The following is a 24,151-nucleotide window of genomic DNA, read 5'->3' on the forward strand; positions in this document are numbered from 1 at the left end:
GGGCCCTCCACGACGCTCGTCCCGCGGGCTGCCGGCCGCTCGGCGGGCCCGCAGGTGGCGGCGGAAGTGACGGGCGGCGCGGGGCGCCTGCGGCGGGGGAACATGGCGCCTGCGGCCGCGCCGGGCAGCGCAGGAGGTACGCGGGGGGCGGGCGGCGGGCACCCCGGCGGCGAGGCCGGGCCGGGAGCGCCCCTGGCCGGGCGGAGCGGAGCGTGGCGCGGGGGTAGCGGCTCCCCGGCTCTCCCCGAACGCGGACCGCGGGGAGGAGGGAGCTCAGGGTCCCCCCTTCTTCCTCCTCCTCCGCCTCTTCTCCTCCTCCCGGCTTTGCCTCAGCCCTCGCCCCTCTCCCCAGCCCCCCGGCGCGTCCCGCCGCTACCGCCGCCTCCGGCTGAATGTTAGGCGGAGGGCACCCTCTCCGCCGGTTCTGCGGGAGGAGCCGCGTCTTCAGCGCCGCTGCCGCCGAGAGGTAGGCGAAGCCGCCAGCCGTGCCGCTGCCGTCAGCTCCGCTGAGGGCGGCCTGAGCTCCCTCGCCTCACCCGGCCTCCGGGGCCCTCCTCCTCCGCTCCGCCCGCAGAGCGGCAAGGGCGGCGGGCTCCGTGCCTACGACCGCTGGGGAGGGGGCGGCGGGCATGGCTGGGCCGCGGTGGGTTGCCATGAGAGCGGCGGCCCCAGCGCGGCGCTGCGGGCCCCGGCGGCCCGTCTGGACCTGCCGGCCCTCCTGCCCCGTTGGTCGGGGCCACTCAGCCGCGTGGGACGTGTCGGTAGGAGAGCTGAAGTAGGTCAGCCGAGTGCCTGGCGCAGGAAGGGCTACTTTGCGATCGGCGGTGTTAGAAAAAATAGTGGTTCCTGGTAGCAGGAATAGCCTGCCGCTCAGTATTGGTACTGGGGCTTCGACCTGTTTTGGTAAACGCATAAACGTCGCTTAAAATCTTAAGGTCTTTTTCATTCCTTTAAATGAAGAATAGGGGAACCACAAAGCTGTTACCCGATAAAAAGGCAGAACTGCTGAAGTGTGGTGTCCTGTTGACTTCTTTGTTGTGTGATACACCTATTCTTAAGATGTAGCCCAGCTCTTTCACCTTCATCACCCCAGTTCACTCTTGGATCCCCCTTGGCATACCACCACGTGTCAGCATCCTTTCTGTGTTTTTTCCTTCCAACACCTAGCCAACGTGTTTAATTTCTACCACATGTCCTATAAACTTTCCCACCGTCACTCATCTCCTTTCACTTTCCTTAATTATATCCTGTAGCTGGTTTGGATCTACACGTGCTGATCTGCCTTTCAGCAGGCGAAGCTGAAAAGATAAGTTGAGCTCACGCTGGAGGTAGTACTGGGTCTTTTTGTTTGGGTAGCTGCCAATTTGGTGCAGATTTGTAGAAGTTTGAGACTTCTGTCCTGACAAATGGAGTTGGCACTTGACAGTGGAGTCAAAAGCTGTGCATCTTGGACAAAGGGCACAATCTCATTCTTATTTTCTCAGAGGACTACTAAAAAAGCATGGCTGAGTTAGCAGTAAATTTACGGATGATAACAAAAAAGTCAATGTGTTTTAAGAAATAGTTTAAATATCCTAAATTATATTAAAATAATTTTTACTGAAGTAGTAACTTACAGCTCATTACCTTTTATTATGCTAAAATTGTATGTGCTAAAAGCCTAAGCACTTGGCTGTAAACATGTAGGATTAGATTTTTTGTTACGGAGTAGGTAATACGTAATTTGATACTTCTCTGTATAAAATACACTGTGATGTTCTTAGTATCTTGACAATGAGAAAATCACTGGTCATTAATAATTCTGACATTTGATAAAATTAATCATTATATAAATTACAAATACATAAATAATGTTGACACTTAAGGTAGGGCAGTCCTTCTTTGAGAGCAGTGGCAAGTTCAGAGTTTTCATCCCTGCCATTGTTTAACTCTTACATATTAGTGTTACAAGTTTTTCTTGTAAGAGACGATTCTCATTCTTATGGCTCTATGAGAAATATTTTAGACTGCATGGTCTGACGTCAGTAAATGTAGCTGGAACAGCATTGGGCTGCGCTTGTTCTTAGCACTGGTGCATGTTTTTTATAAAGGTGTAGCTGCAGTGATAGTTCAATCAAATGGTTTAAAAATCTCTTGGTGTCTGCAAGGTGCGATTACGTCATCCACTTAATGGGCATAATACTATGCAAAACTAACGTATATGTCATTAATGTTAATTCATGAGACAGAAACTGAGTTCAGATTCAGTCAGGCGAGGTTAAACTGGTCAAGCAACTACAGCTTACAACTACTTAATATGTCTGGCAGTCTTAAAAAGCTTGTCAAGCATCCACTTTCATCAGACACCTTTTGATTATCATCCTAAAGCTTGATTTAAGGGCTCATCCGGGGAGCATATTATTATTCTCTGGTTGCTAGTGTTGTAAAATGCGAAGTTTCTGACAAAATCTGTTAGTATTCATCTAAATTGACTGTGATATCTATACTCTTCAATAGTCTTTTTTTGTGTGTGCTTATAACGTTTGGATTCTTTGGTGGAGAAAGACTAAATTGGGTTGTAATGCTGTTTTTTAGGAACAGAAAGCAATGTGAGTTGAGAACCTTATCCATTATGAATATATATTGAAGAGCAGCAACACATCTGCTTTGGGTTAGAGCATTTTTGAGAACAAAACACTCCCAGTACTGTACACTGTGGTTGAAGCACACTTCCAGTGTGACGTATAAGCATGCTGAGCTGAGACGATCCATATGTTGTTTAAGTATGTTTGGTTATAACTAGTTCCGATAACGCTTCCAGCATAACCATGATGACCTCACAGGCACTGATATGCTGCAAAAATGCTGCTGTTTTTCAGAGCTGCTGTGGATTGCTTGGAGATAGCAACACAGGTAGAGACTGTCAGTGTCTGCTGTATGCCCCTAAAAGAAATGCCTCGTGCAGCGGCTAGTTTTCAAGAGTACCCAGGCGTTAGCTTCTGAAGTTCTGGCAGCATCGTTCCTTTGGCTCTGTGACTGTTAAGCTCACAACTCTTCACTTCTGAAGTAACTGGATGCTTTTGGAATTCTCACCTCGGGCTGGGTGAAGTCCTCAGTGTGAACAATCAGATAATGCTGAGAGGTTTAAGAAAAGTTGTTTCCAAAATTTAGGATTATGAAGGATTTTACACATGCAGAAACTTGATATGTTTCTTTATTTCCTGTATCTCCAATTATTCTAGCACTGGAAAGTTTTGATATCAACTCTTACTGATCCTTCTCACTTTTATGTAATTCCTTCCATTGCGCTTAGTGGGGAGCTGTGAGGAAAAATGGTGGTTCAGACAAAGTTTGGAGGGTTTAGTGTCAAACCATATAAATAGAGGCCTAATATGGGGGATAAATTATGTAAATGTGTATAAACACATTTATACACTCATTGCCTATCTGCATTCAAGGCCCACTTTTCAGCAACCAGTTTGTGCAATTGTGAATGTTTTGCTTGTATGTAGTGTATGTACTTTCACATATATTTATAAAATCTGACTACGGAGAAATGTTGCCTTAGTGCAGGACAGTGTTAGTTTGAATAAAGTTAGTGTGAAAGAGTGCTCCTCAAAGCAGTTTTTGCTACGTGCTTTGCTATATAAAGCATATATACTGGCTTTAAAATTTACATTTAAATGCATGCATTTGACAGATGAAAGCAATGGGATAGATGGAACTTATTTCCGTTTTTAAGCTCTATTTTAGTACTTTGTTACCAATACATGGCTATATATGTCTTGTAAAATATCTTTTAGTGTAACCTGGAGATAGAGTTCTATTATGTGAAAAAATGGGGTTCATCTGTGTTCCCATAGATGGTTTCTTAGAATTTCTATGAGGTAGGTAGAATGAACAAGTAGTTAATATGAAGCTTGCTCGTTCTGTCTCAGCATCACAAATGAGTTATTAAGAAACAGCAGGAAAGGAAAGCAGAAATTTGCCTTTCAGATGCTGTGCTTGATCATGTCAGTTCTTTACTAGGACAATACATTTCTATCTCTACAAAGTGCATACAAGCTTCCGTATTAAATACAGATTCTTCTTTTTAGGGCGCTTTTTTTCAGGAAATACTGCTTTTGGATAGATTTTGAAATCAAGAAGGGCATGAGCCACAAGTAAGTATTCCATAACTTCTTTCTCAGTAGCCTGTGCATTTAGCCTCCATTTCTTCTACTTGTGACTAAAAGCCTCAGACCCTGAGGAAAGAAGGTGCTCCTTGTTCGGCAAGAAAATGCAGTCTGGAGCAGGCTTTTCAGACATTTATTACAACTGCAGAATAAAGATGAGAAATCAATGTTCCAAGAAAGAGCTTTTACAGTCGCAGCAGAGTAGACTCTGTAATGCATTATGTGCTGAAAGAGGAAGAAACGTCAGGAAAAGCTAACAAGGTTGAGTGTATTTCTCTTGTGTTTTCAGCAGAGAATCTTACTTCCTGTGCTGCATTACACTGATCAGCTCTAGTATGCGCAGGACAATGCAGAATGTCTGCTTTAGTTTTTTTTTTCCCTTTATTGTTTATACGTTGGAATTTTTTGTTCCATTTTCCTTACGGATCACTGCAGGCTACGTGTCTTCTGTCAAATCAAGTGTGCTTTGTGATTTGCATGGGTGGAAAAAAAATCTAACTCTGAATTTTGCACTTTTATTGAAAGTAAGAAAAAATTGTTACGTTATTGTCTTCTGGGAAATAAGCTGCAGCATTTGAATAGTGCATAGAATTACATCGAAGATTGCAAGTGTCTGTGTGGGAGGAATAGGATAGCTGTGCTTTAGAAAAATGACTTCCTTTGAGAGTATTTTGTATTGCATTTTTAATATTTGAGCTACCATGTTGCTGTTTGCTTTTGACTTGGAATACTAGCTATAGCAATGAAGATTTTTACTAAATGGTCATAATACACATTTACCTTTTAATCTTTCAGTCTCTGTTGAAGACTATAGAAAACTATTTTAACCCCTTGTTAAAGTATATGCACTGGCCAATACAATTTTGAGTTTTAAAGAAAGTTGTAACTTCTGATATTGTGTATGGCTTTAGACCAGTAAAAGAGTATTTACTCCTTTTGTTTAATAGAGGGAGATGAGTAGTCTTCCCCTTGTTACTCGTAAAATTCTGAGGCTTCTTTAGATGGGGTTTTGGTGAAGTCTTATTTGTGTGTCTTCCTAAGAAATCCATTAAATGCAGTGTTATGTTTGGGAGGAAGCATTTTGAGATCGAAAATTGTAAGACTTACTAAAAATAATATAAGCAGAGATGTGAAAAGAAAGATTAAGTGACTTAAAACATCACATTCTCTGAAACATTCTGAACTAATAATTTCAGAGTGTTGACTACCTTGTTACTGTTGAGTTTTGTGGCTGACTTCATGTTTTATTATATATTTTACCAAATAACCACCTCTAGGGAGATGGGAAAGTTGGAACCTAATACGGATTCCCTCAGTGCAGTTGTTTGTTGTTGTTTTTTGTTGTTGTTTTTTAATGCCTTTTGGTGATTCCTACCACCTTACTTTTTGATAGATTTAAATTTAAATGGTAATAGTTTATTTCTGATTTTTTTACTACTGTTTAATCAAATTAAAAAAAAAAAAATAAAGCAGATGCTATAAAAACACCTTGATCATGGAATCATGGGATGGTTGAGGTTGGAAGAGACCCCTGGAGAGGTCATCTGGTCCAAGCCCCCTGCTCAAGCAGGGCCATCCACCTAGATCTAGGCCATCAAGTTACCTAGATCACAGTCTGATGCTGGTTTTGGGATATCGTGACTTGATTTATTTATCTAGATCATTAAAAAAAACACCCGACTTGCTCCTCTGGAGTTGGTGCATTTACCTTCTGGGATTTGTCTCCGTTTGTCTTCACTTGCTGACTTTTCCTTTTTGTTGCTTTGAGGGTGATGAGAGCACCCTTTTAAAGCCCTGAGTTCCTCTCATTTGCAGAGTATGTATAATGTAATTATCTTTCTCAAATTAAGGGCAAAGGCCCCCAACATGTCTTACTGGTATTGTTCCTGTGTGGTCTTTATGTATGCAGTAACATATGTACTGTTTTGAAGAAATCTCTTCCATAGGATTGTTGCCTGTGTGATGGGAAATCCCATTATTTTCAGATTATTGTATGTTGCTCCACTCACCTGGGGAACGTTCCTTCTCTTGTGACATTTTTGTCCTTTTTTTATATATATATTTATATTTATTCTTCTGTTATCTGTTCGTATCTCACATTTGCAGATGTCAACTGTCCTGTCCTGTCATCTCCATTCACCTTGGAATTGAAACTGAGGCATATGCCTTAGTTATCTCCTAAAGAAATGTAGCTAACCCAGCTTTGCTGCCTTAGAATCCTACTAACCTTTGAACCCCTTGGCCAGTTTCAAACCAAATGAAGAGGTAGTTGTATATAGAAATTGCTCTGTATTTTATGAGAATGGGGAGCCCATTTAAAGCCCATTTAAAGTCACCATTAAGTTTCATAAAGAGAAAAAAATTTAGTGTGAGCTCAGCTACTGTTAGACATCAGAGAACTGGAGGTGGAAGGAGAGGTGTTAGAAGTGCTCTAATGAAAGAAAAAAAATCTAATATTAGTGCTTGTCTTTTATTTAATATCGCAGTTCCTATTGGAAAGCAAATTCCTGAAGCCAGGCTTTATGTTTCCTCTTCAGTTTGTTGCTGCTTTTCGAGATGGTAAGAGTTAGCAAAGTAATTTTATCCTTTCCTGTTTTTATACAAGTATTATCAACGGCTAAGAGGAAAATATTTGATGATCATTTATCTTTCTGGCAGGGATGTGCTTTATTTGGGAACAAGGGATTCACAAGAGCAGCTTGCGTTTTCTCTCTTCTCTTCAGTGGCATTGAAAGGAGTGTGCTATCATGGATACTGGATCACTGGCAAGCGTTTGGGTTGTCAGCTTTGTTCCCTTGCTGCTGCTCTTACTTTGAGGAATTTGAATTTTGTTTTAAGGCCTTAATTTGCCTGAATTGCTCCTGGCCTTAACTCTGTTCTGTGATTGTCAGCAGGCTTCAACGGTGTGGGAGTGGTGCCAATTCCACAAGGCGCGGCTACAAACACCCACACACCACTGTAGTTTTGTGTAGACAAAGAAAATCTCAGGTTTTGTTTTCCAGAATGGGTGTGGATAAATTAAGGAGAGGAGGTGATTATCTGTTCATGGAGGCTCATAAAATACATTGCCGATAGAATGGCAGCAGTCAGGGATGTGTGCTTGGCGTACAATGTGGTAATAACTGCTCTCTGAAGTTGTGAAACCTTGACCAACCTGGTCACTTCTCTGGTCATGTTTTTCCCTGTGGTTTATTTTCTGCCAGGCTTAAGAGCTGAATGGGTTTTCCAGAGCAGTCCGATGAGCAGCAGCAATGGCACAAAGTAAGCAGCAGAAGCTTATATTCCAGGATGAGGACAGGGAGAATGGAGCACACTGTTGCCCTGTGAATAGTGATAAATGGTTAGGTTGGTTCAAGCTGTTTAATGGAACTGCACCCTAGCTAGCCCCCAGGAAGGTGAGCAAGATTTTGACAAATTCTTGGATTTTTAGTACTTTTTTTTCTACTGCTTTTTACTGATTATTAATCTTCCTTAACTTTTACAGGGCAAGATGATGCTGTTCTTTATTTTCTTTTTGACTTAATTGTGTTGACCCTAGCTTGCACAGAAGTAGCACTTAAAAAGCAGTTAAGCTTCACTAAACCCAGTAGATAGAATATTATTTATTGTGACTTAATCCTGTCAGTGCTTCCTGTGGCCTCTCGTATTTTGTAGTTTATAAATCTCATTATGTAAATAATTCTGAGAATAAGAAACAAGAGGGAAAGTTTGACTACATCATTGTGGGAGAAATGGGACACAAAAAACTTAAATGGTATCTCCAAAGTGCAAAATGTTTCATTTCCTAGAAATAACTTTTGAGTAAATTGATGTACATTTTTTAAGGAGGGTAACTTTTTTTTTTTTTGTTACACCTCTTACAGTTCTTCTACAGCTTGGTTCTGAAGTTAAGGAAGTTCCACTTCCTTTCTGAAACCTTTGATATTCAAGAGTGGGTGTTTTATTGCTCTCTTGAGATACCTCCTTTAGAAAGATTGGGGGCGGGGGGAAGGAGGGAGAACAATGGTGAGCTTTTTGGTATTGTATGTTCATTATCTGACCACTAGGTAGTGTGGAGTGAGGAATTACTTTGTTATTATTGCAAAGTTATTCTTGTTCGTCATCCTTTCTTTAAAAGGAGAATATTTGGGGGTGAAAAGTATTTGAATTTTGAGTCTTAAGTTGTTTCTTCAGTTAATTTTTCAGCTGAAGATAAAACCAAAAGGATGGGGAAGACTTTTAAGTCTTAGTGAAAGCAACTTCAGTTAGGATTTATCTGGTCAGGAAGAGTTTGTGATATGTTCGTTACTAGAAATAAAAATTTATTTTTATTTTTATGTTTATTTTTTTTCCCTCAGGTGATTCATGGCAGGGGACGTGGAAGGGTTTAGTTCCTCCATCCATGACACCAGTGTCTCTGCTGGATTCAGAGCACTGTATGAGGAGGGATTGCTTCTTGATGTCACACTTGTCATTGAAGACCACCAATTTCAGGCCCATAAAGCACTGCTTGCCACCCAGAGTGATTACTTCAGGATTATGTTCACAGCTGACATGCGGGAACGAGATCAGGACAAAATCCATTTGAAAGGTCTGACAGCTACAGGCTTCAGTCATGTCCTCCAGTTCATGTACTATGGAACTATTGAACTGAGTATGAACACTGTTCATGAAATCCTTCAGGCTGCCATGTATGTCCAGCTTATAGAGGTGGTAAAATTTTGCTGCTCTTTTCTCTTAGCTAAGATCTGCTTAGAGAACTGTGCAGAAATTATGAGACTTCTGGATGATTTTGGTGTAAACATCGAAGGAGTCAGGGAAAAATTGGACTCCTTTCTGCTAGAGAATTTTGTGCCGCTCATGTCCAGACCTGACTTCCTTTCATATCTGAGCTTTGAGAAGCTCATGTCTTACTTGGATAATGATCATCTGAGCAGGTTTCCAGAGATAGAGCTGTATGAAGCTGTTCAGGCCTGGCTGCGCCATGATAGAAGACGCTGGAGGCATACGGACACCATCATTCAGAACATCAGGTTTTGTTTGATGACACCATCCAGTGTTTTTGAGAAGGTTGGTGCATTTGAAAAGCAATAGACAGGATTCATCATTTAGCTAGGGCAGCATGCCATTAAATAGGTAAGATTCCCAGTCCTGTTAGGAGGAACCAAAAGATACCATTTATTTTTCCAGTATACCTGTAGAAGATAAACATCTTAAAGTATTGTCATCTGATTACTAGACAGTAGTTTGTACAGTGGCTGGAGAACAGGTAGGTTTACAGTACATGTGTTTAAGTGACTTCATATGGAAAGGACGTTTTAAAACAAGGTCACCTGTATCAAGTTTTATTTTAATCGTTCTTGTTTTCTACAAGTTACTTCTTGCTTTCCTGAGATTTTGGGACTGCATGTGTTATGTAGGGCATATGTCATGACAAATGTTACCAATATAATCAAAACATACTGACTGTGGAGTTTGTGTGTTTTAAGTACTTTTTAAAAAATTATAATTGTTTACAAATGAAAACTGTCATCTGCTGTTAAATCTGCAGGGTGTTTTTGTTGTTATTGTATCTTCAGTACTTGCGCTGTTACACAGCAGTTGGAAGTAAGTCCCAATCCCTCAAAGTTACACATACATTTGATTTTACACAAGGCAAATAATGCAATCAAAAGTGATTGACAGTGTGAAACATAATGACCTTGAATATCAGGGGAATCTTTGTAATAGGTGATCTAAAATTTATCTGATGATTATGTATGTTGAGAGGTTAAAAGAGAACTTGCTTTTTCCACTGTCCTGTTGAAGAATAAACAAAAAATGTTGTTCTTTAGTTCCTGAGAATCTCAGGAATATTTGTCAAAAGAGAGAGCTACAAAGCTCATAAGCAGCTCTCTCACAGGCTAGTAGCCATAAAGGTATTCAAGTTAGGAGTTACTTAATTTGTGCTATTTTGTTTTAACAATGTTATTAATTTTGTGTGATGAGACGAACTTTAACTTGTATGTTTTTCACCTCCTAATGAATTAACAGGATTTAATGCCCTGTGTTGGGCCTTAAGTGGGTTGTTTTTGTGTGTGTGAATTGAGTAGAAAACTTAATACATAAAATATATTGGTGATCCTGTATTAGCCTGTGGACATAAAATAAATCTAATTACCTAGAATTGTTTCAGAACACTAATGGAATGTTTATATTGGGTTAAAAATCCAGCTAGTAAGAGCTGGATTCTGCAAGATACCACGTAGTACCTTGTTTTTTATAAAGCTTTTACCTTTTTATGTAATTTAAGCCTTTCAGTAGGAAAACTGGTAGGATTCACTAGGTATTCTTAAAGTCAATTTAATAAGCTAAGATTCATGTGAAAGAGGCTTCAGCTCTTTGAGCTTTTGGAATAGAAGTTCAAGGATCAAGCTGTCTCCTGTGAAATTTCTGCAAGTGAAAAGTGCGTGTTGATTTTTAGGGTTATATTTAGGTGTAACTTCTGAAGTTGGTTTTGATATCACTGATACCTATCCTGCATACGCTGCTTTTCATGGTTTCTCTTGGCAGCTACCAAACAGATAGCACTTCAGGAGAGATGTTGTTTTCAGCGTCCCGGGTTATATACCCACATGTAAAAGCTTTATCTGAGAATGCCCTACCCATAACTGTATGTGGCAATGGAGAGATGCCAGTGCACTTTCTAAAGGGGGACAGTGCTATGTTCAGTACAGGGAAGCACAGCTAAATATGCATGTCATTCGTCATTGCAGCTAGAAATTTATTTGTCTTCTGACCTGCTAGAGAGCACTGAGTAATCCAGCATGACAAGTGACAAAGAACATCTGCAGCTGAAGCCAATGTGGAAAAAAAATATAAACCACTTTTCTTTTTTTAATAAAAGAACACGTCTGTTAACTGTTCTGTCAGTAACTTGAGGAAAACCTGCTACTGTGTGTAGAAGGGGGAAGATATTGATTACTCTGCTTTCCCAGAGATAAAAAATCAGACAAGAATTCCTTTTTCTCCTGAAGCCAGTGCATGGTAAACTCCTGCATAAATGTACCAAATACAGTCCGAGGCTGACTCTTACGGTTCAGCAAGCTCAGTACTCACAATACACTCACTGACATGTCATATGTACTCTTATGTAACCTTTCTAACAGGCATTTCTGAGATGTCTGTCATTATAGTACATAAATAACTTACATAACGTAATTTTGCAAGTCACAGTAAGGATACTTCTTGCCTCTTAGGCCATTCTGTTTCTTAGAGCATTTTAAAAAGAGATTTACAATCTGAGTGGGATGGCTTGTCTTTTTAAAAAGGAACTGATGAGTGACAGTTAATACCTCAAGACTGACATGCATTTGGGATGCACAAGAGAAGGTGTAGCCTGTTTGCTTGTTCTAAACGGTCCTGGAAGAGCTGCCTCTGAAGCAGGAATGGGTGCTTCTGTTGTTGTTTGGTCCTTAAACTAGATATATGAGGGAAATGAAAAGATAAATGTAAGGATTTGGGAAAATTGTTTGAAAATAAAGGAAGGGTTCATGACTGACGCACAAGTTCCACTAGACATTATATTTGCCTTTATTTTAGACCTACCCATAACTCTTGTAGGTCCTCAGGAAAGTTGAGTTTTTCTCTGTTATTGTATGCAGCCATTTTATGCTTTCCCTTCGTATTTTGATTTTGATCTGCTCAGATGTAAATGTTTCAAAAATCTCTGTCCTTGAAACATGGAAGTTTTTTCAAATAACCATTTTGTAGGGTTTGTTATGATTAGTCCATGCTGATTTATAAATTCCGAGTTTAACTTGGAAACTTACTAATCGCTAGGTACCTCAGTTTGTACTTCAGAGATACGATGAAAAGCACATTAATTAATCCATCTTTGAGTACGTGCTTTCCTGTGTCTAGCAAATCATTGCTTTTGAGAGGATGGTATTATAATTTTGTCATTGTGATGTTGTCTTTGATAAATGTCTCTGTCTATAATTTTTTTTCTCACCTCCCTGTCTAGTAAGTTACACATCAATATTTTCTACATATTTTATATGCTCAGGTTTAGAATAAGAAGTGTCTAGTGGTTAAGGTTAGTGGTCCCCAGTTCTCTTAATTAGGTGCTACACTTGATATTTTTCTGTCTGAAGGTTATCACTGATTTGCTAGTAGTATTTATTATGTGCTGAGCACCTCAATTCTGGCATATGGATTGCTGGTCCTATTCTGATAGGAGAGTTCTTTATAATTAGATTCCAGCTTGACTGTGATAATTTCTCTCACTGTTCTTTTTGTTTGTTTTTTTTTGTTTTTTAACTGGAGAGACACTCTGAGGGCATTGTTCTTGCTGCACAGTCTTTTTGTTTTTTTTTATAGCTAGGCTGAAAAACACTACGTTATTTGTAGCACTTGCAGAATAGCCCTTCAAAGTCCCCTGCAGGTACTGACCAGTTTTCACACTGGCCGTGGGCTGTAACTAAGCAATGACCCATACTGGAGAAAGGAAAAGTTAAGTACAGCAACTTACCTAGTGTCATGTATACTGATGTTTGGTTGCAAAGTAATTTTGGTTGCTGCCCTTTTAGAGACATGTAACTCTTTTAATTTGACTGAATTTTGATTTGGAGCAAGTGTGTCAGAAGTTTAATTATGTTTGTTGACAGGCTTTTGTTTTGAGTCAGCCTAATCTCTAGTCAAATCTCAATTATTTATTTATTATTATTTTTGCAAGTAAAAGGTAGAGTTAGCTTTAGAAATCTGATACATAGATCTTCTTTGAAAAGACATAGCATAGCTTCTGTGTTCCTGGTAGTTGAGTTTGAGTTGTTTCACTTAAAGATTCAGAATTAGCAGTTTTAGAAAACTCAGGTACAATTTTATGACCTTTGAATTAGTTTTCTGCTTATGTGGCTAGAAATAGTAGGGTTGTATTATGAGCCATCCAAGTCTTTGTTTTTACCAGTTCTGCAGAAGGAACTATGCTAATGCCTACTTCAGATAATAACGTGTTAAGAATTAGTTGCTGAGTTTACAAATAATAGATGTTTATTTTGGCCACTTCAAAAGTAGCCTTTCTATATTTTTTGTTAGCTTTTTACTAAAAGACCAAGTAACAAAAATACAAATAGAGCAAGAGTGGTAAATGGCTGCTGGAGGAGAAAAAAAAAAAAAAAAAAAAAAAAAGCTATGCTCTGAAGACAGACTTGTGTTAAAGAAAATGTACCCTGCACTTTATCTTTCATTCTGCATATTAATTTCCTTAATTGTTAAAGGGGAAAAATGAGACTGACATAGCATGGGGTTTATCTGATCCTTTATAGAGCTCGCTTTTCAGACTAGATACTCTAATGTAAAGGCTTATATTTTGGCTTTATTTCTTTTCAGAATATAGTTAGAAAAATTCATTGACTTGCATGCATTGCAATTCTGCAGGAAAATAGTCAATGATGAATAGTTGCTTTATTTTGGAGAATCAGAGGTCTTGACTGAGTGTCTCATGGATTCAAACTGAAGAAGAGAAAATGCATTCCAGCTCCAATTTACTATGCCTGGAAGGACGATGGCAGTTTTGGTAAAGTTTTGGTATTGGCTACTTGTACGATGGCTGTGGAGGTGAATGGCTTTTAATTATTTTCTTCATCTTTTTTGTGGAATGAAACACTTCATTTTGTTCATGCTGTTTTCTGACTGTACCTAGAAGTCTGACTGTGAACCACTGTAACTAGTAGATGGTGCAATCAGATATTTCTCCTGTGGTTCTTTCAATAGCTATGTCCCAATATTAATCCTGTGTTCTAGCAGAACCTCTAAGAAGGTTTTGTCCAGAAAACTGAAGAATTATACTGGAAAGAATGCAAAAAAATCACAGGAGGGAAGATTTATCACCTGGATTAAATTTCTTTTTTACAATAAGACTGGTGTTGGTAAGGAAGTCTGGATTAAACTTCCTGTGAGACCCTTCAGCGAGAGAACAGAAAGCCTCTCTAAAGTCTGAGAATACTGTGAAGCACTTAACATTTTTATTATCAGTGCAGAGCTGATGATCTACTCTTTACCACACACTCACGTTTGTTTTACTTCAAATTAATCGCAGTTAGTGTACATTTCCATCTATCAGATGTTCCACACAAGCTTGTGAGCATTCTCTTTAATTTTAAAAGTTGGTAACTAGGTGCATGTTCTTTCTAGACCTTCTCCATTTGAACTTATCAGGAAAATTTGGTATGTTATTAAGCACTTAGATATTTGTTGGACAACTACTTTTTCTACTTACAGGTAACGGCCATGTGGGCCATGCTTTTAATTTACTGAAACTAAAAAATACGCAACTTTCTGTTGTATTTTAACCACTAAACACATAAATTTTAATGCTTGTTTCCCTTTTTGATTATACACGCACGTAATTAAAAGTATTATAAAATTATTCAAAAGTGTAGGTGTATGGGAAGTTTTCCTTACTGTGATCTGGATAGGACTTTCAAGTAATTCCAGATCTGACACAGATGAGATGAACACAGGTGAATGTGAAGGTGGGCAAACTGTCCTATGGTTGCCTTGCCTTTGTTCATATCAAGCAAGCGTGAACAGTCTCTGCTTGTTCCTGTAGACACATACCAACATTCCTCTTAGACCATCATTTGAGCCTCAGGAGCAGGACTGTTCCTATTTGGCAAAGGTGGTGCTGGTGAAAGGCGGAAGGCTAGTAACACTGATGTTTTTCCCAAAGTCTAGGAAGCCTCCAAGTACCTTTTCCTTACTGGAGTATAGATAAACAGTATATCACACTGTTTTTTGTTTCTGAATATTGTAAGAATTCGTAGTGCTTACATATTTTCATTTTCATCTGTTCAAGATTGTGCGTGTAGCTAATCATAGATTAGTCTGAGAGGGTTGTTTTTAACTGGTGGTTACGTTTGCTTCTTGATGTCTTTCTTACTGGTTTAAAGTAAGAGATTGAAGCTTTGCTTTGATGTTAGTGCCCTTATCAAGAAAAGTAGTGGTAAACTACTAATAGATGGGCTCCTTAGTCTTGAGAGGCTGTCTCTGAAATTAGATAGATCCCTCATTTCTTTTCATGTACTCTCATGGTGTGAGGTTCAGGCTGTCTAAATAAAGGAGTAGAGTGACGAGGATATATGAGGCTTATGCCAGTTTCCAGCTGGCATTTCCATTTCTAGGTCTAAAGACAGTCGTAAAGACAGACCGATTAGGAAAGAAACAACACCTCCACTCACAGCCAGGCTTTGATGGCATGCTCGTTTTGAGTGTGTTGATCTTCCATAATCTTCTAAGAAAACTTCAGATGCACATAGGTGGAACAAAAATTGTCTTTTTGCTTAATTCCAGAGAAGATAGCTCCAGTTTGGGTGCAAACAGTGTGACATTGTGGTGCTGTTTTAGAATTTGAAAGTAGCTTTTGAGGATACCCGCCTTATTTGTCATTTTTGTTTTGCTTATTTTTATTTAACTTTCTGTTCATTTTATTTTATTTGAATCTTTAAGTCTTTCTATGTTTTACCTGTGGTGGGATGTGGCTTGAAAGGATTTTTTGAAATATTTATCTGATAGCAGAACGTCATGGTTACTATACAAGGAAGAGAAGCGCTAACAGAAAGCTAACCATTTGCATAGTCCTTGTTTATGGAGCTGTTTTATTCACAAGGTATAAACAATATTTGTTTCAAAACTGCTTTTCATATATGTGAAAACTCATTCACACCATAACCACTTACATAAGTGGTGGTCCGGGCTTTTGCGTCCCCTGGGAAAGGGAATAGGAGGCAGTGGGGGAACAGGTATTGAAATACAGTAGGTCCTGATGTTACTGTGTGGTTGCCTTGAAATTTTGGAGTTACCTGACATTTTTTCAGAGCATTGCTCCTCTTTTTGGAGCTGGTAGGAACTAAAGATGTTAAGAATATTTGAAAGCAATCCATTTTGTTTGTAGAAGATACTGAGAATTAGGATCAAATCGGATAGAGGATTTGTGGATTAGGTAACGTTTGGGAGTGGTGTTGTTTTTTTGTTTGTTTTTAAATTTGTCTTAGAGGTGTAATTCAGAATGTTGCACAGAAAGAGTGAAGCCTCTTTGAAGAGCGTCAAATGGCTTCCTGGAGTTACATAAATGAAAATGTTCAAATCAGATTAAATGTTTTGGAATCATCTCTGGACCAGTTTCAGAAACCTGAATTAGCTTAGATAGTAGAGTCCTGGGAAGGTAAATTGTAATCATTCTTTCAAAAAAAAAAACTGAGCAGAGATAGCTCTTTTCAAATTGAGAGATGGCAGCAGGAAGGAGTGCTTCATGACTAGGTATTGATACAAAGGTTGTAACGCTCACCGGGGAAGTGGAAGTTCAAACCTACATCTGCAATTTACCAATAAAATGCACGAGCAAAGGAATATTTGTTGATAAGTTTTCCTCTTGTGTTGAAGGTGTATGTTAACCTGTGGAGATGCACAGAGGGGGAACCATAAGGTAACCATGATGAAAAGTGGTTACTGTGACCACATGCTCTGAATGAAGGGGGTTGCGGACCTTCCCTTTCCACCATGATTAAATGGCCCTCTGAGCAGAGCCTCGTGTTTGGGAATACCTGCTTGGGCTCTGGTGTGAGAATTCATCAGAAATTAGAGTAGGCACAGAATGGGTGTGTAGAATATTTTTCAAAACCAGGGCAATAGTGCGCTTTTAATTTTGGCACTTCATCGATTAAGCAGAAGATGAACGAGCTTTTAGGGAGAAGGAATAATGATTTTTAAACTAGGGGACTTGAGTTGTGCATAATCCCTGCTGAAATTTTGCATGCAAGTATTCCACTGAAAATGTTAGCCACTGATGTTAATTTCTAAATTGCCTTCTGAGATTTGGATAACAGTGCATTAGCTTAACCTTCCATACACAAATGCAATTGCTGTCAAGAATACCCGAATTAAACTAAGTAAAATATAAAATAATCTTTTAATGACACGTAGTCACTTAGATTTTCTGGATTGTTTCTCTTGGTCAGAATTTTAATATCTTTTAAATGTATTCATAGGTAAAAACATCAGAGTTTTATCGATACTCCCGGCAGCTGCGACATGAGGTTGACCAAGCCATGAATTACTTTCATAGCGTTCACCAACAGCCTTTGATGGAAATGAAATCGAACAAAATTCGTTCTGCCAAACCCCAGACTGCTGTATTTAGAGGAATGATAGGACACAGTATGGTAAACAGTAAAATTCTTCTCTTGCACAAACCAAGGGTCTGGTGGGAACTCGAGGGTCCTCAAGTACCTTTACGACCAGACTGCCTTGCCATTGTGAATAACTTTGTGTTCCTATTAGGTGGGGAAGAACTGGGGCCAGACGGTGAGTTTCATGCTTCATCCAAAGTGTTTAGATATGACCCAAGACAGAACACTTGGTTACGAATGGCAGACATGTCTGTCCCACGGTCTGAGTTTGCTGTTGGAGTTATTGGGAGGTATGTTTACGCAGTGGCTGGGAGAACCAGGGACGAAACGTTTTACTCAACCGAACGGTATGATATTACTGAAGATAAATGGGAGTTTGTGGATCCCTACCCAGTCAATAAGTACGGACATGAAGGGACTGTGCTTGGTAACAAGCTGTATATCACTGGTGGAATTACATCATCTTCAACCTCTAAGCAAGTGTGCGTATTTGATCCCAGTAAAGAAGGGACAGTAGAGCAGCGAACAAGGAGAACTCAAGTAGTCACTAACTGTTGGGAGAACAAGTGCAAAATGAATTACGCAAGATGCTTTCACAAAATGATTTCTTATAATGGTAAGCTGTATGTCTTTGGGGGTGTCTGCGTGATTCTAAGGGCCTCCTTTGAATCTCAAGGGTGTCCATCCACAGAAGTTTACGACCCAGATACCGATCAGTGGACTATATTAGCTTCTATGCCGATTGGTAGGAGTGGTCATGGTGTAGCTGTTCTGGACAAACAGATAATGGTTCTTGGAGGCCTTTGTTACAATGGTCATTACAGTGATTCGATTCTCACCTTTGATCCAGAGGAAAACAAATGGAAAGAAGATGAATACCCGAGGATGCCGTGTAAGCTGGATGGCTTACAAGTCTGCAGCTTGCACTTTCCTGAATATGTTTTGGAGCATGTTAGACGTTGCAGCTAAGAACGAACGAACAAGCCAGTGAAATTTGAAAAGCTGAACTCCTTTGTCAGAAAATACAAACCAGTTGAATTCCTTCAGAGACGTTAGCTTGTCTGTATGGACAACTGCTAAATGCTTCAGAGAAACGGGATGTACAGGGAAAGTACTTACCAAGTTTATTAGAAAAGTCAATAGTTGGTCTGATATTGTAAAAGCTTTGTTTTTTTAACAAACATAATTGTAAGTAGGAGAAAGAAAAATATATTTTTGGGTGTGTTTACTTTTTTTGATAGCATTTCATGTCCGTAATACATTATTTTTTTCTTCTATGGCCATGATACCACACTGCTTCTGAAATCAATTGAATTTAACAAAATATTTGTGGACGGAAGAGAAAAAAAGACTTTATTCTCATTTTTTTATTGAGCATCAAAGTAAAACTCATTAGCTATACTAGGGTACAACCAGGTTTAAAAGAAGAAAACTAAACCATTTTTGTGTTTTATGTTGTCTTTGGGTGCTTTTCCCATTAATTGCAAAGTATTCTCAAATCTGCTAGGTGTTTCTGTTTTCCCTTAAATACTTTGAAGAATAATCCTGACCCCTTTGCATGGCTTTTTTTCCTGGTTTTGTATAGTAGTACCGGTGAGTCTGCCAAAATGCAATTTACACATTTTCTACAAAATTGAAAATGGAACTTATTTTTATTCAAAACACTACTTCTGTGCTGCCTTCTATTGTCTGCATTGTGTTTGTTGGTGAGTTAGATATACACACACACACATGCATACACTGTAAAAAAAAACCTTTTCATGTGCAGCTATAATATATTTTAACTAGTGCACAGAGTCAGCAATATCTGTTGAATTTAAGGTATAGTATTTTCCATTCATGAACTACATAATACAAAGTTCTTAAGTAACTGGAGGCCTCATCTGGTATCAAATTCTCTTTAGTGTATACTGATTGATTCAGTAACTTTAAAACCTTGACATTGATTCTACATAATGAACTGTTAATAATTTGTTATTTTATAAATTATTTTTTAAAAGTAAACATACCTTACCTGAGTTTCTTTTATGTGTGAATGTGCTGCCCAGTCATCGTTTTTATGAAAATGGAAAATGTAAGTAAGCAAATGCTCGTCGGCACGTCTTTGACCCATGGTTATTTTTGGAACTGGATGTACTATAGTTTATTCTCAGCAGTGACTTCGCCTGTACTCACATTGGACTGGTATAATCTTTTATTATTATTAATTTTTTAATTATCAGCTGCTGTGAACTACTGTGTTTTAAAAACGTGGAGCCTCGGTGGTTGGATGGTTGGTTCCATTTATGTTTCTTTTACAAAAAACAACAAAACAACCTTCACACCTACAGCTACTGACCTCAGCGTGCCTGAACTGAGTGAGATGTGTGGTCCAAGCGGGCTTTTAAAAACTCAGTTGTGTTAACTTGCAGATATTCTAACACTAAATTATTAAGAATCGTCTGCCAAGGCATAAATAATGATGAGTAATTATTTAATCCTCATTTTCTTTAATTATGTGAAAGTAGTCACTTCGAGAATCCGAAGGAGAAATGTGTGGAAGTCAGAGGCTTAGTTCAGACATGTTGGGGCAAAATGCTGAAACACACACCTGCATATTTTGTAAAATCTTATACTACTGGGTTTTTCTTTAAGCAAGAGACTCTACTTCATATGCAGCAATGCAAGTCCACTTTATTCAGCATCTTCCAGTCAGAAATCACTGTAGAAAAGGAATGTACTGTACTCAGGGAGTTCAAAAGAATGCACTTACAGAGGGACCAAAATCGCACAAAATGTCCTGCGTTAAAAATAACACCTTATTGCCAAAACTAAATTTGAAATCATCAATAGAAGTTAAAGCAATGTGTAAAACTCCTCATCCATATATTTAACGATACCTTTGTAGCAGTTATGTTGGGTGCAGGTGTGAGGATTTGGAGCTACGTGACAAGTCAGCAGGATCTTTTCAGTAAAAATGTTTAACTGATTGAGTATTTTTTTTCCATAAGTTTTAACAGAAAGAGAGAACGTATGCCATTATAGCTGTGGTGATAAGTTACCTATGCCGGTAGTGTCTGGACCAAATATCGATATTCAGCCCTCTGATGCAGACTGGGGTTTGCAGTTATATTTAATTCTTTACTGAGTAAGAAATATAATTTAATTAATAGTTTAACTTAAAGCAAACCTGGTTTACACTAAAACCTCAGTTTCACTGTGAGACGTCCATGTACATCGCTCCGTGTGGGAGCAGAGATACCTGATTCCAGGAGGTGCTGGCTGTGTGCAAGTAAAAAGGTCCTGCTGTACCTATCTCATAGGATATTAGGGCACAAGAAAAAAATACTTTTTTCTTTTTTTTCTTTTTCTTTTCTTTTTTTTTTCTACTGTTCATAGTCTTTTTGCTACCAGCTCCTTTCTGAAGTGCATGGGGCAGCAAAAACCTAATCCTGCTCAAGTAAGCTTAAACGGGCATAATGAGCACGGAGTACTTTACCTGTCAGTCTGGGGAATGGATGTGGTTCTGGAAACCTGGTCTTCCATGTTTCAGGTGTAGTAAATGCTTATGGCAAAGACTCGATTAAAAATAAGGATGGAGGTGTCCCAAATAAAGTTTTCAGCTCTGCATTTAAGTACCTCTTTAGTTTTGTGGGCTAAGCAACTGCCAGTGAAGTCATTGGTGAGTATCGACACCGATGTGAACAACCAGATGACTTTTAGGTGCTCTGCTTTGAAGCAGATACAGTTTTTAGATGCCCTGTCCTGAAACACCTTTTTCGGGATTGTAACATGGATTATTCCATAAAATTTCAAAACTCATATTGAGGGTTTCAGCTTCCCTGAAGTTGTGTGTCTGTTGAGAAGCTGGCTGTAATCTTTGAGCATTAGGAATGACTGGAATTTGCTTGGGTTTAGAACGTGTGGGGGTATGTGAGAATGTTATGTTAATTTTGTTAACATTTCTACCATGGTTTTATTGTTTCAAACGCAAAATATAAAATTAGCTTACATTCTTTTTTTCCACTGCAGTGGGAACTTTTGAGCCAGTTGTTTTTGTTACGTCCTGTCTCAGAGAAAGATCTTATTGAAAGTTTCTGTTTGTATTTTCTTTTAGTATTTAGCTCCAGATCATTTAGTGTTTAAAGAAAAACAAAATTAGTATGGCTAAAAAGAATTGCTTATTACTATCAAATTTTAAGCATTATGAGTAGGTTAATATAAGGAGGGTTTTAAGACCATCTAAACGCCTCTCATTCATCAAGGGAAAGGTAAGTTACAATGTTTGGTTAGTAAGTTTGGGAGGTTCTTCTATTTCCACCCCGCCCTTAAAAGAATACCAGCAAATCTGATCTTACCTAAGTACTTAAAACTTAATGTATCACCTCCTTTTAAATAGCAAGTGTACTTGCCTTTAATTTAAAAGGTGGACATAGTGAGTTACAGTCGAGTTGATTCACATTTATACCAAAATGTATCAGCTTCTTGTCTTAATGTAGCACCTAGCTCCAGGAAGAAGGTTTGTTTCCAGTTGAGCCAGAAGGGACAAAATGTGTAGTGCTTCTGTAAGGTGGTTAAACACTGCCAGTTGCCATTCAGCGTCCTGCTATATCTGTTCTTATGGGACAGATAGCTCTTTTCAAAGTACCACATAAGGAAGAAATAGCTCATTTTTTCCGCACAAAATGTTGGCAGTAGGTTCATAGTGGGAGGTATGAGGTGGGGAAGAAACCCTTCTGAAATTCTTTCCTCACTGATCCAACCGGAGGAAGGCAGTACTTGATTTCACAAAGGGTCAGTGCTATTTCAGAAAGCATCGCTAGCAAGAAGGGCTAGCAGCAGCATATCAGGTACCTGACAACCTGCTTTTGTGTTACCCTCTTCTGAAACATGTGGATGCCCTGCTTTCTGCAGTATGACGGCAGTCCTGCTGTACCTAGTTCTAAGGGGTTGTGACTTTAATGTTGTGCTGCTCTCTGAGGCTTGCAGCCATTTTCTCTTATGGACCTCCTGCCTTACAAACACAAGTGCTGCCTTTTTTCCTGCTGATAACACAATATTTGCATCAGGGATGAAGCACTGACGCTCAGGAAGCAAAGGATAAAATTCAGCAGGCACGAATTATAAGAAGTTTAAAAAGAAAAACATTGCTTAACTCATTATGTCCATTCTTTTGCAAAATGAAGGCAAGCATTACGGGGAGATGCTAATGGCTCTTTAAAAATCAACTTCAAGCTTCTGTCAGTTTTGTAAGTGGCAGTCTTTTTAGAAGTAATCAGGTTTGTAGAGGTGTTTAGCCTTTTTAATGTCATTTTTCCATACAAAACTAAAGTAGTGAATTGGGCCCCTCATTCTTTCAACACTTCAAATGTGTTCTTCACGTATGTGAACAGTCCAATGCAAAGAAAACAGAACTGTAAGGTACTTAAAACATAAGGACACAAATGTTATAAGCTGGGCTTAAGTATTTACAGGGTTGGCTCACCAAAGAAAACATCCGTGTTGTTCTTCATTTAATAGGAAAAAAAAACTGGTGAAGTTAACTTGAATAAGCGTGGTCCATCACCTGTGGCAGGGCTCACTGAAGGAATATGGGCAAGAACATAACGGGAAAGTACGTGTAACTCATTTAAAACAAAGCTTGCCGGTGTCCTGTAGCTAACTTGTTGGGGTTTTCATGTTTGTAAAAACGATCTGAAGCTGCTTAAAATAAATGCTAATGCGTACTTTTGCATCTCTATTCTATTTTTTCAAGTTGATAAGGAACTTAGAATTTCCCTTTGTACGGATGAACTTCATAAAAGCATAGTCAATGTGGCAGGTGGCAGAAAAACTGTTTTTTTTTTTTTTTTTTTTTTTTTTTTGTGTACAGCTTTACTGGATTTCTATTTTTTTTTCCACTTCCCAGATTTCAATTAATGTTTATATAGTCTTTTAAAATAGCTTTCAACGATCAAATATCTTTGGATTAATGTTAAGTTGGTAGCTAGGGGAAAACCACTTCTGTTTGCAGACAGTAGTTTTTATTTATGGCTCCGGTAGAGAGCATTGGTGTAAGTCCAGGAAATACAGTGTTACGTAGGACTGTAAGGCCGTACTTAGGGGGCTTTTATTACCTCAGTGGAACCCACCTAACTTTCATGTCAGTCACGGGAACAGGTGGAGGGAAGAGTGAGCTACATTTTTTATTTTAAATATTTTTTCCCTATATATTATTTTTTTAGGTCTTTTGAAAATATATTATTATATGCTGAAGAATGCAATTCTGCTATAGTATCCCACTTGTTTCCAGTGTACAATATCAGATTGTTTGTATCGAAAGGAATGTATTTGATAAGTAAACAGGAAAAGTTATTTTCAGAGTCTGCCATGTTTATGTCTAGCAATTGGAAATACTTTTCCTATATAAAATTATATATATATATGACCTCATATGTACATTTGGATTAACTGTCTAATGACTACCCCAGGGCTGCTATAAACTCTGAATAATTTAAGAATTGCCTCTTTTAAACTGTTTTTTTTTTTTTTTTTTTTTTTTTTTAAAAAAAGGGGGGGGGGGGGCCCGGGGGGTCCTGTATCTTTTTGGCAGAAGGTGATTTTCCCTAGCTATGGATACAGTATGCTCAGACTTGCATATGCGCTGTGTTTGGTTTTTAAACTGAAAAAAATATGTATAAAATGTGTATAAAGAAAAGTGTAAATAAAATATTTTTAAGCTTTAAACGCTCTTGTGTATGCTTTGTAATACTTAGTGTAGTGTACCTGGATTGCAGGACTTGACTAAGTTTACATTTAAACAACAAAATTGGGAACTGAAGCCAGCCTTTGGTGTTACTCAGAGGCTGGGAGAAAAGAAGATCCAACCAAATC

At 38.7% G+C, this 24,151-nt stretch overlaps 1 protein-coding gene across 3 annotated transcripts; it reads left to right on the plus strand.

The window, feature by feature from the left end:
• The first annotated feature begins 236 nt into the window (after positions 1-236).
• Positions 237-23,798, plus strand: KLHL15 (kelch like family member 15). Of its 3 annotated transcripts, none has more exons than XM_035327059.1 (3): positions 237-466; positions 8,492-9,203; positions 17,159-23,798. In XM_035327059.1, the coding sequence occupies exons 2-3, from the start codon at positions 8,499-8,501 to the stop codon at positions 18,266-18,268; spliced, it is 1,815 nt and encodes a 604-aa protein (XP_035182950.1). In that variant the 5' UTR covers positions 237-466; positions 8,492-8,498; the 3' UTR covers positions 18,269-23,798. The 3 variants fall into 3 exon arrangements, with proteins under 3 accessions (XP_035182950.1, XP_035183815.1, XP_035184588.1); XM_035327924.1 differs by lacking the exon at positions 237-466 and adding an exon at positions 6,638-6,713; XM_035328697.1 differs by lacking the exon at positions 237-466 and adding an exon at positions 7,318-7,549.
• The last annotated feature ends 353 nt before the right edge of the window (positions 23,799-24,151 follow it).

This window comes from Oxyura jamaicensis, chromosome 1 (assembly GCF_011077185.1).
Source record: "Oxyura jamaicensis isolate SHBP4307 breed ruddy duck chromosome 1, BPBGC_Ojam_1.0, whole genome shotgun sequence".
NCBI classification, from domain to species: Eukaryota; Metazoa; Chordata; class Aves; order Anseriformes; family Anatidae; genus Oxyura; species Oxyura jamaicensis.

Coding starts and splice junctions, on each gene's coding strand:
- KLHL15 (XM_035327059.1), top strand. CDS start 8,499: ATGGCAGGGGACGTGGAAGGGTTTAGTTCCTCCATCCATGACACCAGT. Junction 9,204..17,158: donor CATCCAGTGTTTTTGAGAAG/GTTGGTGCATTT, acceptor ATGTATTCATAG/GTAAAAACATCAGAGTTTTA.